A 17,007-nucleotide genomic window follows, 5' to 3' on the forward strand; every position below is an offset into this window, starting at 1 on the left:
GTATAAACAGATTTGTATCCCGTTTGAAAAAAATAAAATAAAAATAAAATAAAAATACGTAAAGTGGCGAAATGTTTTTGAAAAGAGATCTCTTTCTCTTTTCAAAATTTGAAACTCCGCCTTCCGTCTCCTCACGCGCCACCTTCTGAATACTCTTTTTCCCACTTTACAAATACTCATATCCCTCCCCTCGCTCCCACTCTCACTGTCCCTCTTTCTCTCCGAGATTCAGATTTCTCCCCCAGAGAGTTAGAGACTCCGATTCTTTCTATCGCAGAGATTCTAATGCAACCCAGATTTAGATATTCATACAGTAAGAACCTCTCTCACCCAAATTCTATTGCCTTCTTCGAATCTACTCTTCTGGGTTTTCCTTTGTTTACCTGTGTTCGATTCGTTGCATTCACCAGCTGCATTTCATCTCTACCCACCAAAATTTATGTGATGAATCTCTGTTTACTATTTATGTCCATTTGCTTTATGAATCTCTGTTTACTGTTCATATCCATTTGCTTTATGATTTGGTTCCCTTCCAATTCGTAACTTGGATTTTGTGGGTTCTCTCTCTGGATTTATCATCTTGTAGAGATTTTGTAAAATGTGGGTTCGGTCTCCTCTTCGTTTTCTGTCGGTTTCAATTTTGTAGCTATTTTCCTAGGTTTGCTTGCTTTCGTCTGGTTTTTGAGATAACAATGAGCGGAAAAGTCGAGCAATTATCAGATCTAAACTGTGATCTTGTAGGGATTTATAGTTCTTGAATGTTCTTATGTCAAGATCCAGACATTCAGATCCGCATTCATTTCGCATTTATGAAAATATGGCGGGCGTTGAGAATTTCTGGGCTTACTTGTAGAGACGAGCTTTCTCTTTGATAAATCCATTGATTTATAATGCGAAATATTAGGATGATTTACTTGTAGTGGATTTTATGAGAATATATGTATATGGTTACGTTTATTAGCTGACTGCCAACTGTTCGATGAAATGTCTCAGCCAACATGGAGTCCCTTCCTGATGCGCTTCTTCAATACATTCTTTCCAACCTCACCGAAGCAAGGGATGTCGCTGCTTGCAACTGCGTCTCCAAGCGATGGAAAGAGTCTACTGACTCTGTTAAGAGCATTAAATTCCCCAGAAACTCATTCGATAGCATCTCGGAGATTGCTGATTCCGACACCATAGTTCTCAAGATGATCTCGTCTTTTCGTCGTCTTGAGGAGCTTGTGGTGTACAGCCCGTTCTCTAGCACAGGCCTAGCTTCTTGGATGATTCATGTGGGTCAATCTCTTAGGCTTTTGGAGCTGAGAATGGATAACCTCACTAGTGATGCTCAAGAGGGTCCTTTGAAGCTTGACTGCATTGGCTCAGCCAAAAATCTGGACACTTTGAAGCTTTGGGGTGTTTTGATGATGAGTCCTCCGAAGTGGGATATGTTCCCAAACCTTCGTAGCCTTGAAATAGTTGGAGCAAGATTGGACGATTCCACGTTGTGTCAGGCTCTACGTGCATGCCCGAACCTGACTAACTTTCTTCTACTAGCTTGCGAAGGTGTTAAATCCATATCGATCGATCTACCATACTTGGAGCACTGTAAGCTGGATTTCTTTGGAGTAGGTAACAGCTTGCTGTCCCTCACGAGTCCGAGAATAGTGTCACTTGACGTTCAAGGCTGTAGCTGGATCAGTGTCCCTGAGACCAGATTCTTAAAGAACCTATCCATCGCTAATACTGCTGGTAAACATAACAAGTCTTGGGTTTAACTTGTTTGGTCCCATTTACCATTTGTAGATGTCATTAGTCTTACTTTGTCTTCTTTATTGACTCTGATTGTTTGCAGGGAGAGTTTACATGGTAGATTTCCGTAACCTTTCATCGCTTGAGGCTTTGTCAATTCGAGGCGTACAATGGTGTTGGGATGCGATATCCATAATGCTGCATCAAGCAAGAGACGTGAAGCATCTCTTTATGAAGGTCGAATTCACAGGCAATGAGGCCCTTCAACCTTTCCCTGAGATTGATTTTGTAGAGTTCTTCAATAACCATCCCAAGCTTCAAAAATTTGACATCCATGGAGCAATGTTCGCTGCACTTTGCCAGAAAAACAGCCTAAAGAAGGTAAACTAATATTTTCTTCATTACAACCCTTCCCTTTCATTCAAAGTCGTTATCAATTGTGTTTAAAATACATTCTCTTTGCAGCTTGAGACAGGATTTGCAATACCGTGTCTGGAGGAAGTTGTTATCACAGTGAGATCTCCGTTGAACGCAGAACAGAAGATGAACACGCTTGAGTCGCTTGTGAAATACGCGAAAGGTCTGAAACGAATGGTGATAAGGGTCCTTCGGATGAAGAGCAGCCACAGCAGTGCAGATGATTTCTGTGATGATATCTGCAAGTTCAAGCACATGAACAACCATCTTGTTCTAATAGAATGAAATTCATTCTTTTTTTGGCTGCTAATCATAGTTTCGGCCATTAATTTCTGTTTCTCAATTCTGTTAGCTGAGCATTTCTGGTTAGAACTCTCGAGTAATTTTTGTTTCATCATTCATTGTTATGAACTTTATGACTCTGATTCCAGTTGTCTTTAAAACAAATAATTATATTTATGGCCGCATTTCTTAATTTAGTTTTACTGTTGTGTTATTTTACTAGCATGAGTTGTATACTAGCTTTGTTGAGTTTAAGGGTAAGTATGCCAATCAATTAAAAAAAAAAATTGTTGTCCAATTATGTATAATGTAAGATCAAGAAGATAATCTCCTAAAAACAAGACAAACCTCAGATTAAGTTACATTATTAATATACACTTACCAAAATAAAACGGGATAAACGCAAAACGCGCACCACCAACAATTTCAAAACCAAAAAACGTATCTATATATAACAACAAAGAGTCCCGGCACAAAAATTACCTCGGCTAATTTCTTCTCAACTAAACTAACACAGATTTAAATAGAAACATAAATAAAATGGCGGGCCGCGACAATTTCCAGCTGCGTTTCGCGGCTGTCGCGGCAGCCGCCGCCGTATTGATCTTCCTCGTTTCAGGGCAAGTCGCGGAGGCGTCGCGTATGATGAACATCTGCTCTCACACCTCGTATCCATCTCTGTGCAGGCCTTTGGTGAAGCGTGTCACGAACCCAAGAAGAGCTACGCACCGAACCATCCAGGCTTTGGAGGCTAAGACGAAACTGGCTCTAGCCGATGCGGCTAGGTACAAAGACGGTAACCAAGCGATAGCCACGTGTTACGCGACGCTGAGCGACGCGGTCTACAATCTGGAGAGCGCGAGGAAGAGCATAAGGAAACGCGATGTGCTGGCGATGAACACGTTTCTAACTGCGGTTGTGTCTGATTACGGCGCGTGTATGGACGCGTTTATTGAGACGAAACAGGTTAATACGGTCCAGAATGTAGTGGTTGACCTGAGGAAAATTAGCAGCAATTGCTTGTCGTTGTCTACATTGATTAGATGATCAACATTTTATTATTATTTTGTTCTCAAAAACAAAGACTACTAATTAATCTCGTATAAATGAAGAAGAAGAAGAAGAAGAAACAAAAATCTTAACTAATTAAAAAAATGGGTTTTTTCTTTGTTGTCGTTTTTGTTTTTGGGGGAGCTGTTTGTTGATCATCATTATTCGTCGTGTAAACGCCACTGGGTGTAATTGATTTATATTTGATTTCGTGTAATTAATTGCTATTAGAATTTTTTTCTTTTTTCATATGGTAATTTCAACAGTTTGCCGATATGATTGTGCTTTCTCCTTTTTGGAACCACCTTACATTTTAAACGACAGTCATCAACGATATGTGAATGCCATTTTCACCTTTTTTAGAAAGTTAGTCTGCTATATAAACATCCAAAATTGGGTACACACATTTTTCAAAAGATAGAACGTAATTATATCTCAGTTTCGTACGTACGTACTACGTAGTAGTTAATATTATAATGGTATTTGATTTCTTTTACGACCAAAAGAAACCATATGATGTTTTAACTTTCTCAAAGGTCTAAAAATATTTCACCAAAAGATCTCACAACACTTAGTAAAACACTACACCACCCCAAATATAACCTCAAAAGTTTCCTATTTTTTTCATCACCATTAAACTTATTGCCTTGTTGCAAAAATCATAAACATCATAGAAAATTATAATTTTGCTTCTATTTAAGATATATTTTTTCGTAATGTGTAAACTCACCACACAAAAAACATGTGCATGATTGAGCAAGTGGGCTTTGGACACTACAAGAATAGAAAGATAAACAAAATATCTTATGTAATTCGTGGTTTGTGAATACAAGAAGAAGAAAACATGTCGACCAAAGGAAAAAATATACAAAAGAAAGATGCATAATGATAAAATATCAAAACAAAAGGACAAAAACAGAAAAACAGGAAGAAAATAAAAAAAGCGAAAATCAACGGTGAGAAGAAGATTCTGTATAAAATAAGAGTCTGAAAATATCAAGAAAAGTGGGGTCCACAGGTACCGTCCATCAACGTATCAGAATCCCACGAGACTGGACTCTCTTTCCCGGTACCGTTCCTCCTACGTGCTCGAATCACGATGCACCACGTGGCATAATCGCAGGATAAAGTGCCGTTTTACTTCGATTTCACGTGAGTGTGTGAACTGTGAAGTGAGAGTGAAGAAGGCAAAGAGCCAAGAAATCCAGTACTCACTTTCAAAAATCACCGAAATTCGCGGATCTTTGTTTGTGATTTTTCAGATTCTTCGTCTCGGCTCGTCAAACTCAAGTTTCGGGCTGCTCACCAGGTAAATTGCTTGTGAATTTCGAATTTCGTGCTTCTGTTCTCGGTTTTTGTTGATTGATGCTGCTATTGCGATTGCAGTGTAGATATTTTGCATGCTTGACTGACATAAAAAGTATAAAAACAATTTAATTTGATTCAAATGGCAAGTTTTCGCCACAAAAGAGAAAAGTGAAAGTGAAGGAGGGAAAAAAGTGAAGAAGATGTTCTCTATGTGATCTCGTGTCGAATTTTCGGCTTTGCTTCATTTAAGAGAGACGATTCTTTTCTTCTGTGTGTATATTGCACTTGTTGCCATTAGCTGAAGTAACTATTGTCTTCAAACTGAAAAAGGAAAACATCAAAAAGAAGAAAAGTGTTTTTTGCGTTGTCAGATTCTTCTTTTGAGACAGTTTGTATGTAGCTTGTTTGTTTATTCATCTATGCAAAGCTTGATTGTTTTTGCTAATCCATCGTTTTAGATAATCAATACTTTACTTATCAGATCCGGCATTACTTTCAGCGACAAGAAGAGTGACAAGAAATCATGAGTAACTCTGTAGTGCATAACTTGTTAAACCGGGGTTCAATTCTTCCTGTGCATTTTGAACATCAAAACAAGCTCAACACATCTTGCGTTCCTGCTGTTTCTGTGTACCAAACCGCAACAGTAAATCCGGCAGTGGGAAATTTTGGCAGATCAAATCTGGGTACAAAACTGTACGGGAAAGGTCTTATAAAGACAGGACGGAGGCTGATCACTGAAACAGGAAGACCTGTCTCATTTGTTCCACGAGCGGTGCTTGCCATGGGTCCTACTTCCCAGGTACATTTGTTTTATTTTGTACAGATCCTTTTCAGTAGTATTGCCAACTACTCAATGTATGTTAGGGGTTTTATGTCCAAAACTTGTCATGGATCTGAATATGCAGTTCTCTGTCGAATGATAGTTTTGCCTGCTTGTTTGACCTGATTTTTCCCTTATAAACTATGGTAGTAACTGCAACTACACATATGTTTATGAAACGTGTGGTGCTTGTACGTTGCTCTCGCAATTGAATGCATGAGATGGTTATCATGTTGATATTTGCTGAAAAAGTGTTTCATTCTTGAACAGGCAGCAGAAAAATTTAATCTTGATGGAAATATTGACTTACTGGTAAGTGTAGCGTTTCGAATAATGGGTATTATCCTGTTGGGATTTTTAGCCATATATATTTATGTGATGGTAAGTTTTATGCATATAATTGAATAGGTTGAAGTCACTTCTACATCTGTAAGAGAAGTAAATATCCAGATAGCTCATACAAGTGACTCATTGCTTCTACACTGGGGTGCAATACGTGACAACAAAGAGTATGTCCTTGTTAAGTGACATTCAACTTGCCTAGTTCTTCTCAAAGCTAATCAGAAAATGGCATATGGTTTTACTAACATTCTTTCTTATTTTCCATGTCAGAAAATGGGTACTACCTTCTCGCTGTCCGGATAGAACTATAAACTACAAGAACAGAGCGCTTAGAACTCCATTTGTGAAAGTAAGTTTTAAATTTATTCCTCAACGTACATAACAATGCTATTTGTGATGGTATGATTTCCAGCTGATACCAGTGTAAAGATTTTCAAATGGTGTTTCTGGTTCTCATTTACAGTCCGGTGCCAATTCTAACCTTAAACTAGAGATAGATGATCATGCCATACACGCTATTGAGTTTCTTATATTTGACGAAAGTCGGAACAAATGGTGAGCTTGTTTTCTCTTCTTCCTACTATTTACACCAGAACATAAAGCTACCTAGGTTTGTTTAGGTTCTGCCGTTTCTCATAAACTTGACATATGCAGGTACAAAAATAATGGTCAAAATTTTCGTATAAACTTACCCATGGAAAGGAATGTGGAACACAATGTTTCTGTTCCTGAAGATCTTGTACAGATTCAAGCATATCTTAGATGGGAACGTAATGGTAAACAAAATTACACCCCTGAGAAAGAGAAGGTAAGAAGTCGTACCTATACAAGCATATCTTTATGGATATTTTCTTTGATACCTTTTAAAATTCTTCACCTTTTATGTTGTTCTGGGATTCACATAAAGAGGAATCATCATTCTCATCAGGCATTTAGTTGAGTTTATCACCGACACAAGCTTCCACCATGTTTCAGTTAGATGCTAATTCTGATATATTTGACTGATCAGGATGAATGACGGATTAGCTAAGTTGAAAATGCTCTTGATTGAGTTTTCCTAATAGGGTATTAAAGTTGGAACGGTTGGTTCTTGGATCATAAATGGAAACAAGATACATTTTTTGGAACATATTACGACAATAAGACTTGAATAAGATTGGATGCTGTCATGAAATATATTATGCTGATCTCTCTGGTTGACCTGTATAGATCTCAGTTGCATATATATCAAATACTCTACATTGTGGTTACATCCATTATTTCATAGTTAAGCAGATTAATTAGTCTCTGGCTAATAGGAGGAGTATGAAGCCGCCCGTACAGAGCTACGGGAGGAAATGATGAGAGGTGCTTCAGTGGAAGATCTCCGAGCAAAGTTGTTGAAGAAAGATAACAATAGTGATTCTCCGAAATCTAAGGGAACTTCATCCAGTGGACGGGAGCAAACAAAAGTTACCAAGCAACAGAAGGAGAAAAAATATTATAGCACTGAGAAGATTCAGCGCCAGGGAAGGGACCTGAATAAGCTTATTTGTAAGCACGTTGCTGATTCTGTTGAACCAAATTCCAAATCCTCAACTGAACCACGGGCCTTAAAAACTCTCGAGATATACGCCAAAGCAAAGGAAGAACAAGAAACCACCCCAATCTTTAGCAAGAAAACATTAAAATTTGAAGGCAGCGCGATTTTGGTCAGTTGGGAGTATCTATCTTGCTCTCTTTTCTATTTCTATCCGGGTTAGATATACATCCGACAAGTATCACTGTTCCCTCTATTTAGGTTCTTGTCAAAAAACTTTCCGGAAAGACGAAAATTCACTTGGCAACTGATTTCAAAGAGCCGATTACCCTTCACTGGGCTTTGTCTCAAAAAGGTGGAGAGTGGTTGGTAAGATTTTTCTTTTTTATTTCTCAAACAAGAGCATACTTTTGAGAGTAATCGCATTTCTGGTTTGGTCTCTTTTTGTCTGAGTTTATGAGTCATTGACACTGCAGGACCCACCTTCAGATATACTGCCACCAAACTCTTTGCCAGTACGCGGCGCTGTTGATACACAAATGACCATTGCTTCAACAGATCTTCCTAGTCCGGTATTACTAGTCGACTCTATTATATCCTATAAGCCTATAGCATTTGGAACCAGACATGGTATGTAAAAGGCCTCATGTTAACCAATAATGTAGGTTCAAACTTTTGAGCTGGAAATAGAAGGCGACAGTTACAAGGGCATGCCGTTTGTACTCAATGCTGGTGAAAAGTGGTTTAAAAATAATGACAGTGACTTTTATGTGGACTTTTCTCAAGAAGAAAAACATGTTCAGAAGGTTCCTCTTCTTTCTTGGTCGCCTGAAAATCAATTTCAATTGCATCCTATCGCCCCCTAGATACTTAAAATTTTTAATTTTTCCATTTGGAAGGATTATGGTGACGGAAAAGGTACAGCCAAGCATTTACTGGATAAAATCGCAGATTTGGAGAGTGAGGCCCAAAAGTCTTTCATGCATCGGTCAGTTTTCTGCTCAAGCATTCTGGTTCCTATTTTCGTGTCTTGGACTTGAAGAAGCTTAACTCCTTTTGTCAAAACATTTGCTACTTAAAGTCCATTCCAAGCCAATGAACCAACTTTACATGTTTTTTTAGTTCTCTTGGGTCATCACTTTTCAAACTTTTTCGCCTATAAGGATATATTGTTTTAAAATTCTAAAACTTAGTCATTGATTGTTCCATATACGATGATGACTAAAACAGTGATTGATCCATGTTCCATGATCAATAAATTATATACTCATTCATACACCTCTTTTGTTCAAGGTATTTTCAATTTTAAGAAAACACTCTTTGTTCTGAAGGGGTAAATCTTGCTTTTTTATTTTTTTTTATTTCTAGATTCAACATTGCAGCAGATCTTGTGGACGAGGCAAAAAATGCTGGTCAACTGGGCTTCGCAGGGATCCTAGTCTGGATGAGGTTTATGGCTACAAGACAGTTGGTGTGGAACAAAAACTATAATGTTAAGCCACGGTACAGTTCAAAGAATGTGATGTTAATTGAAAGTTCTTCTGTACACATTTCTTATTCAGCCCCAAGGGAAAACTTAGCAAACCTTATGGGAGCTTTCTAATATGTTCTAACATCTGCAAGAGATACCTTAATTTAATTGAAATGTAGCATTGTTTCAGTACATTACGTAACTCACTACTTTATTGCAGGGAGATAAGCAAAGCGCAGGACAGGCTGACTGACGTTCTCCAGGACGTCTATGCAAGTTATCCAGAGTACAGAGAACTTTTGCGGATGATATTGTCTACTGTTGGTCGAGGTGGTGAAGGAGATGTTGGGCAAAGAATCCGAGACGAAATTCTAGTCATCCAGGTTAGTGTATACAATTCTTATTATCGTTTCAAAAAGATGTTGCTTGTGCATGAATAATGAAGCGAGTAAGAAGAAAAACTTTATATGAAGAAATCCTAAAATTCTGGGGTCGAAACTCTATTTCTTGAATTTTCTGGGACCGAATTTCCTATTCTCCTACTGTCCCACATTTTTGTCAAATAAGGCAGAGTTGTGGCCGTGGTTATCAATTCCATCTGGCTTATCAAGATGAGATGCGATGCCCTCACAAGTCATTAGCCTGCAACTTCTATATTCATTTAAAACATAATGAGTGAACTTCTTGCCTGCAGAGGAAAAATGACTGCAAGGGTGGAATGATGGAGGAATGGCATCAAAAGTTGCACAACAACACTAGTCCAGATGATGTTGTCATCTGTCAGGTATTTGTACTTTTTACCCTTCCGGTTCCAATTAATCCTTTCTCTTGACACTTTTCTTGCTGTAGGCATTAATGGATTATGTCAAAAATGACTTTGATATGAGTGTTTACTGGAAGACCTTGAACGACAATGGCATAACCAAAGAGCGGCTCTTAAGTTATGATCGTGCCATACATTCTGAACCAAATTTTAGAAGAGAACAAAAAGATGGTCTTCTGCATGATCTTGGACACTACATGAGGACTTTAAAGGTTTACACCCAAGTTTATGTTAGCCTCTTTTTAAGAGTCTAGCAGCACCTTTCTTCAGCAAACTTGGTCTGATTTCCTCTTTTTCCTTTTCTTACCAAGGGAAATCATGTAATCTGTGGTCTTCTTTATTTTGTCTAGGCTGTTCATTCAGGGGCAGACCTTGAGTCAGCTATACAAAATTGCATGGGCTACCAAGATGATGTAATGCCAATATACTGAAAAGTGACTGTTAATGATTCTTCTTGAAATTAGCAACTGAACATTTTTCTTGTCCTTCAGGGTGAAGGTTTCATGGTTGGGGTGCAGATAAATCCTGTATCAGGATTGCCTTCTGGATATCCAGTACCTTTCCTCTCATCTCCCTTACTCATTTCAAGAATTCAGTAACACCTGTCAAATAACTACAACTTAAACTATTTTGGCACTTCCCTCAACAGGACTTGCTTCGTTTCGTCCTAGAGCATGTCGAAGAAAAGAATGTGGAGCCACTTCTTGAGGTATTATGTTCTTTTATTTACTAGGTCGACTTTTTTTATAATTTTAATCTGGCCTCTTTCTACACATCGTATACTTAACATGAGAAGGAATATCGATGTAGGGTTTGCTTGAAGCTCGTCAACAGCTAAGGCCTCTTCTGCAGAAGTCCCACGACCGCCTCAAGGATCTGTTATTCTTGGACCTAGCTCTCGATTCTACTGTCAGAACAGCAATTGAAAGAGGATATGAGCAATTGAACGATGCTGGACCTGAGGCTAGTGGATTCCTTCATCGTCATGATAAATTGTTTTTCATGTGTCAACTGTTTTATATTCTTCTTTTGTTTTCGTTTCTTTTTCAAAATTCTCTTTGTCTTATTTTATGCTTTTATGTTGCAGAAAATCATGTACTTCATCAGCCTTGTTCTTGAAAATCTTGCCCTCTCGTCAGATGACAATGAAGATCTTATCTACTGCTTGAAGGTGAATATTCAGTGACTTCGCCATGTTTGCTATAGGAAATTATTCATTGACTGCTTTCATCAAGATCTAGCATTCTTGGTTCCTTCAGATGAGTCTAACTTATATTCTACACTCCTGTAGTCCATCGTCTAAAACGTGAATGCATAATACTATTCTACTGCTTTTGCAGGGATGGCAATATGCCCTCGACATGTTCAAGAGCAAAAAAGATCATTGGGCTCTGTATGCAAAATCTGTTCTTGACAGAAGCCGACTGGCACTGGCAAGAAAAGCGGAGAGGTACCTTGAAATTTTGCAACCATCGGCTGAGTATCTTGGATCTTGTCTTGGAGTCGATCAATGGGCTGTAAGTTACACTTCCTGTAACTGAACTCATCGTCCTTTTCAATCCATTGTATATATATTTCCCTGGAACACGAGATTGGTTTTAATACTGTTTTAACAACTTGCCAGGTCGACATATTTACTGAAGAGATCATTCGAGCTGGATCGGCTGCAGCATTGTCGTCACTGGTTAACCGACTTGATCCAGTTCTTAGGCAGACTGCTAACTTGGGAAGGTTAGATGGCCAATCAATTGTCTGATTGAGTAATATGGTTATGTAGAGCAAGTTGTATCTAATGTTGCTTCACTTTCTCTTGATCAGTTGGCAGGTTATAAGTCCTGTAGAAGTTGTTGGATATGTCATTGTTGTGGATGAATTGCTCACTGTACAGAATAAAACCTACAACAGACCTACAATCATAGTTGCAAACAGAGTGAGAGGAGAAGAGGAAATTCCTGATGGTGCAGTTGCGGTACTGACACCTGACATGCCGGATGTACTATCTCATGTTTCTGTTCGAGCAAGAAATGGAAAGGTAAAAACTCTCACCATGTTGCCAAACGATTCCTACATGCTTGTGGCCAGTTCATTTAACTTTTTCTGGCTTTCACTTTCAGATCTGCTTTGCCACATGTTTTGATTCTGGTATCTTATCTGATCTCCAAGCGAAAGATGGAAAATTGTTGAGCCTAAAACCAACCTCTGCAGATGTGGTTTATAGGTGATTATCCTTGTTTGCTGATTTCTAGAAAACCGAGCTGAGATGTGCTTGACAAATTATTAAGTAGAATTCTCTTAATCCATCCCGAGAGAAATTTTTGGAGCAAATACGGCGTTCTTACTTTTTTTTTTTCGTTTTATTCAGAGAGGTAAACGATAGTGAACTTTCGAATCTAAGTTCGTTAAACTTGGAAGATGTCCCGCCAAGCATTTCTTTGGTCAAGAAGCAGTTTGTGGGTAGATATGCTATATCATCTGAGGAGTTCACAAGTGACTTGGTTAGTGTGTAACGTTATTGAATTATTACTTTTCCGTCTTTGTCTCTTTCAGTATTTTTTTATCTTTGTATAGTAAAGATCAAACAACTTAATGCTTACCTTTTGTATTGCATTTACTCATATTTGAAAAATTGACTTCACGGGTCTGGGTAATACACCCCCATTATCTTTTTCTAGGTTGGTGCTAAATCAAGAAATATTGGATATCTGAAAGGGAAAGTTCCTTCTTGGGTTGGTATCCCAACTTCAGTTGCGCTGCCATTTGGTGTTTTTGAGAAGGTTATCTCCGAAAAGGCGAATCAGGTACGGTAGCAGACTCTCTGATCTAATTCGGTTTACCAAAATATGAAGACACTTGCCGATTTTTTCGCCACTTGTATAGTTCAGCTGTTCTTTACTGGTTTAGTGGTTTTCTTCGTCTGGAGATATTTAGAATAGATATGGTTCCACAAATCACGGTGTCGTGTTGGGCATGAATAAGAAGAAATATCATGAAGTTGTTTCTATCAAAACCAATCTATCTTAAGACTTCGCTTTTTTCATGATTACCTTCACCCAACCTCACTTTCCACTCACTCTCTCACTCTCGGGATGTGGCAGGCGGTGAGCGAGAAATTGAAAGTATTGAAGAAAAGTCTTGATGAGGGAGACCAAGGTGCTCTCGGGGAAATACGTAAGACAGTGTTGGGGCTAGCTGCACCTACAGAACTGGTATGTCATACTGTTTTTCTGTTAGAGCCTTGGAACACATTCATCTATAGAGATTTTCTAAGACAAGTGCCTATGTAATGGTTGCCGTGCTCAGGTTGAAGAGCTGAAAAGTACTATGAAAAATTCTGACATGCCGTGGCCGGGTGATGAAGGTGAACAGAGATGGGAGCAAGCTTGGGCCGCCATTAAAAAGGTCAAATCTTGGAGTAGGGACAATGCAGCTTAACTTGAAACATGTCAAATCTCACTAACCGGCTATTTAAATCTCAGGTCTGGGCTTCAAAATGGAACGAGAGAGCGTACTTCAGCACGAAGAAAGTGAAACTTGATCATGACTATCTCTGCATGGCTGTTTTGGTCCAAGAAGTCATCAATGCGGACTACGCGTTCGTCATTCATACAACCAACCCATCTTCTGGAGATTCATCAGAGATTTACGCCGAGGTGTAAGATCTTGATTTTCCCGTAGAGCCCAACTCCTAACTCCGAGTGAACCGGTGGATCTTCCAACTTCACTTGACTGTTGCTTTTTTTTGGTTTCAGGTTGTCAAAGGCCTTGGTGAAACTCTAGTAGGGGCATATCCCGGTCGATCTCTGAGTTTCATCTGCAAGAAAAACAACCTCGATTCGCCTCTGGTACTAGAAGCTAACCACTGGTGTTTCATGTGTTGAAAACTACGAATAGGAGATTGTGCAATCCCGTTAAATAATTTTTGCTGATGAAATATGAAATTTCATTCAGGTGTTAGGTTACCCGAGCAAACCGATTGGGCTGTTCATAAGACGTTCAATCATCTTCAGATCCGATTCTAACGGAGAAGATCTCGAAGGTTATGCAGGTGCAGGTCTCTACGACAGGTAACATAAACAAACGCAAAACCTCTTGTCATTGTCTTGATTACATCATTTTAACAACACTTGTGGAACAATGCATGAAACTTCTCCTTCTTATCTTTTTTTTTTTTTGCAGTGTACCAATGGACGAGGAAGACAAAGTTGTGCTCGATTACACAACAGATCCTCTGATCACGGACCAGAGCTTCCAGAAAAAGATTCTCTCAGACATCGCACGCGCCGGAGATGCCATCGAGAAACTGTACGGAACTCCACAAGATATTGAAGGTGTGATCAGAGACGGGAAGCTCTATGTCGTCCAGACACGACCACAAGTGTGATCAAATTCTCCTACCACTTGTTATCAATATATGTACGTTACGTTTTCTGTCCAGTGGAACTTTTTCTTTGCTCTATAAGCAAAGAGTATAAATCATAAGCATATACAGATTAAAAAAAAAAATGTGTAGAACGAAAACATTATTTGGCATTACCATTAAGATGTAAACACAAATTGTTAATGGAATTGGAAGCTTCTTCAGCTTTTGCTTTCTTGTAGTTTCTTGAAGTTCAGTGCAACTGAAAACTGCTTGTCGTTTCAGTGGTCGAGCAAGAGACTACTTAAAGTTTGACTTTATGATTCACTGACTCAAAGTGTTATTCCAGTCTAGTTAACTTGGGTAAGTTATAGATTATAAGGTGAAATTCATAACAGAAAGTGTATAGATAGTAAATATTAATTTTAATTTATTCTCTTCCGGAATATTTCTTTTCATTAAGGTTACACGACCGCAATTTGGCATTTTCCACGAAATAAGATACAATTATAGGCGATTTTGTTTTTGTTTCTATGTTAAGTTAACTGCCAAATGATACCCACCAGCCTCTTTGACTTTCTTTTCTATTTTTTCTCTATTTTAACTTTTAGTTTATTTTTGGTTTCTACTAATTTAATATTTGAATTGGAATCTCACGAGTGGCCTTCTCTGAAGCCAACCACCATTTCAGTAGTTCAGTTAATAGAAATGGATATCAACATTTAAAGCACACAAATTCAAATGTGTGCACGTAAATAGAAATCACAATGATATGTGAAAATCACACTACCAGATTGACCAAATGCTCCATGTATGCAATAATGTCATCCGATTGTCAGATTGTGTAAGAATCACACACACGCGCGCGCACACATATTGATATTGGTTTCGTGTTTTAAATAAAATCTTGGTTAAGACAGAGTTTCAATCAGGCTTCAATTGAAGTGGTTTAGGAAAACTTAGATCCCGTTTTGCCTGGTTCGGTTTTCTGGTTTTCACACTGATAATTAATACTAACTATTTATCTGATAAACTAAAGTAAATTTGTAAGAAAAATAGTTACAGTATATTTTCATAATATGAGGTAATGACCTAATCTAATGAGTTGGTTTTGAATTTTACGCAAATAAAAGGACTAGTATGAATTATCGGTTTTCATACTCAATGCGTAGGCGTAGCAAACAAGTTTAAGGTTTCTTTCTTGATCTTTTAAGAACCTGTCCACACTAATAGACTAATAGTGAACCGTCGAAGAATCTTTAATCCATAATTTTGTACATGAATGAATATATTTTATAAGTCTCAACTCTCAAGTTATCAACGTGTATATATATATATATATATATAGTGTAAATTCCGAATCTTGGTTTTCAAAGGTTTCTATGCGTATATTTTTTTGCTCAAGGTTATTCTATGCGTATTTGCAAGCTATGAAGACAGGTATCAAAGTTATGTTTTGCCACAAAATGAATCTTGCTATCATGTCCATGATTTGAACATCATAAATTTATATATATTGACATATTGTTAGTTGAGTAATCTACTGTGTCAGCTTATGTACTACACGCACTATCCATTAATTGCGGATAGTAATTATGTCCATCAATGTTAGACATCAATCAAGATTGTGTATCATGTAATGTAATCGATGAAAAAAAAAAGAATACTAAGATATATGAAGCACAAAACTATAGACGCATCATTTACAGATATTCGAATACCAGTCTGTATGTATTCAGATTAATTTTTCTTAATGTATAATATATTAGCTACATACTTATATATAGATTAAGGTGGGGAATTGATTAAGGATGGCATGCATGGATGGGTCCCCAACATACGCACTCGAGCATGCATTGCTAATACCCAGCCGCGCGTGCCAACACACCCTTGTCCCTAACACAACTACTAATTATTATATAATTTAATTGATAAAACTAACTACATAATGCAAATTGTCACACAAAAAAAGGTTAATCAATTTTACATAAGATAATAATAGTAATACTTAGTTAAAAACCTCAAAAAAATCATTTATATAGATGATAAATATGACATACTGAACTAAATAGTGATTAACAAATATCGAAACGTCATTTTCAAATACTTTTATATAAAAATACAATTTGTGATTTGCAACATATGTCAAAGATGATTTCGTCCACCAACACATTTATACTATGTCACTCAATTGTTCATTTATCCGTGTCATTATTTCGGTGAAGTGAATAACTTACAAGAATTTTTCTCAGAATAATTATTTGTTTGTAAAGAAAAAGAGGAGAAAGTAACTGACAGAAGGAACATATAGGGAAGAGAGCAAAGAGAAAAAGGGAATAAAAAAAAGTAAATTATTTGCAAATTCCTCTATTTGTCGCTTAAAACTTAAAAGATACAAATAAATGTTTTTTGTAAAAAAAAAAAGAGAACGGTAACTAACACAAAATAAAACAAGAAGAAGGAAACATAATTTTGACTGTCATTATCATACGGAACATCGCAAACACAAGACTTCACTTTATTTTTGGCTATATACATATATTCACACACACAAAAACATACAATGTTTCAGGCTTTGTATTGCTGCTTGGGAACACTAGTCTCAAACGTTTTTTCTCTTTTGACCAACTTATATTAATTTGATTACACTTATTACTTTAGTAGAAAATTTTCATTATTAAGAATTGAAAGCAATAACAGAATGTATTATACTCACTTAATATACTGTATTTGGACTGACGATGTGTTTCTTCTTTTGATAATACTTGTAAGGAAAAATGCAACGGATAAACCAAAAAAAATAGAGCAACCAATCCTACGGTCGAAACTAAGGTTCAAGGTCTAATATTAGGGTATGGTCCATCTTTACACTTATTGTTTT

At 37.5% G+C, this 17,007-nt stretch overlaps 3 protein-coding genes across 8 annotated transcripts; all 3 read left to right on the forward strand.

Annotated features, from left to right (window-relative positions):
• The first annotated feature begins 201 nt into the window (after positions 1 to 201).
• Positions 202 to 2,543, forward strand: LOC18993794 (F-box protein At1g10780). Its single transcript, XM_006417354.2, has 4 exons — positions 202 to 313; positions 994 to 1,734; positions 1,838 to 2,115; positions 2,200 to 2,543. Exons 1-4 carry the CDS (start codon positions 286 to 288, stop codon positions 2,434 to 2,436), a joined length of 1,284 nt encoding a protein of 427 aa, XP_006417417.1. The 5' UTR covers positions 202 to 285; the 3' UTR covers positions 2,437 to 2,543.
• Positions 2,544 to 2,837: 294 nt separating this feature from the next.
• LOC18993795 lies at positions 2,838 to 3,728 on the forward strand. The gene has a single exon (XM_006417355.2). It carries the CDS (start codon positions 2,974 to 2,976, stop codon positions 3,478 to 3,480), a length of 507 nt encoding a protein of 168 aa, XP_006417418.1. The 5' UTR covers positions 2,838 to 2,973; the 3' UTR covers positions 3,481 to 3,728.
• Positions 3,729 to 4,420: 692 nt separating this feature from the next.
• LOC18993796 (alpha-glucan water dikinase 1, chloroplastic) lies at positions 4,421 to 14,356 on the forward strand. 6 transcript variants are annotated; one of them, XM_024153303.1, is made up of 33 exons: positions 4,421 to 4,792; positions 5,291 to 5,593; positions 5,885 to 5,926; positions 6,023 to 6,123; positions 6,227 to 6,305; positions 6,420 to 6,511; positions 6,611 to 6,764; positions 7,255 to 7,647; positions 7,737 to 7,844; positions 7,952 to 8,047; positions 8,141 to 8,281; positions 8,375 to 8,463; positions 8,844 to 8,978; positions 9,167 to 9,329; positions 9,641 to 9,730; positions 9,796 to 9,981; positions 10,120 to 10,182; positions 10,261 to 10,323; positions 10,419 to 10,478; positions 10,580 to 10,732; positions 10,857 to 10,940; positions 11,110 to 11,286; positions 11,394 to 11,500; positions 11,588 to 11,801; positions 11,884 to 11,987; positions 12,132 to 12,264; positions 12,442 to 12,567; positions 12,865 to 12,975; positions 13,070 to 13,168; positions 13,246 to 13,419; positions 13,519 to 13,611; positions 13,718 to 13,833; positions 13,946 to 14,356. In XM_024153303.1, exons 2-33 carry the CDS (start codon positions 5,315 to 5,317, stop codon positions 14,148 to 14,150), a joined length of 4,230 nt encoding a protein of 1,409 aa, XP_024009071.1. In that variant the 5' UTR covers positions 4,421 to 4,792; positions 5,291 to 5,314; the 3' UTR covers positions 14,151 to 14,356. The 6 variants fall into 6 exon arrangements, 5 of the variants coding, with proteins under 5 accessions (XP_024009071.1, XP_006417419.1, XP_024009072.1 ...); XR_002898132.1 differs by having other exon boundaries at positions 4,541 to 4,792; positions 5,273 to 5,593; positions 13,070 to 13,165; positions 13,244 to 13,419; positions 13,946 to 14,351; XM_006417356.2 differs by having other exon boundaries at positions 4,542 to 4,792; positions 5,273 to 5,593.
• Positions 14,357 to 17,007: the final 2,651 nt, after the last annotated feature.

This window comes from Eutrema salsugineum, unplaced genomic scaffold (assembly GCF_000478725.1).
Source record: "Eutrema salsugineum unplaced genomic scaffold, Eutsalg1_0 scaffold_5, whole genome shotgun sequence".
Taxonomy (NCBI): Eukaryota; Viridiplantae; Streptophyta; class Magnoliopsida; order Brassicales; family Brassicaceae; genus Eutrema; species Eutrema salsugineum.

Excerpts from the sequence above, each read along its gene's own strand:
- LOC18993794 (XM_006417354.2), top strand. The coding sequence starts at position 286 with ATGCAACCCAGATTTAGATATTCATACA. Across the intron at positions 314-993 it reads CAGATTTAGATATTCATACA|CCAACATGGAGTCCCTTCCT; the intron begins GTAAGAACCTCT and ends GAAATGTCTCAG. Across the intron at positions 2,116-2,199 it reads AGAAAAACAGCCTAAAGAAG|CTTGAGACAGGATTTGCAAT; the intron begins GTAAACTAATAT and ends TTCTCTTTGCAG.
- LOC18993795 (XM_006417355.2), top strand. The coding sequence starts at position 2,974 with ATGGCGGGCCGCGACAATTTCCAGCTGCGTTTCGCGGCTGTCGCGGCA.
- LOC18993796 (XM_024153303.1), top strand. The coding sequence starts at position 5,315 with ATGAGTAACTCTGTAGTGCATAACTTGTTAAACCGGGGTTCAATTCTT. Across the intron at positions 7,845-7,951 it reads AAAAAGGTGGAGAGTGGTTG|GACCCACCTTCAGATATACT; the intron begins GTAAGATTTTTC and ends TTGACACTGCAG. Across the intron at positions 13,834-13,945 it reads GGTGCAGGTCTCTACGACAG|TGTACCAATGGACGAGGAAG; the intron begins GTAACATAAACA and ends TTTTTTTTGCAG.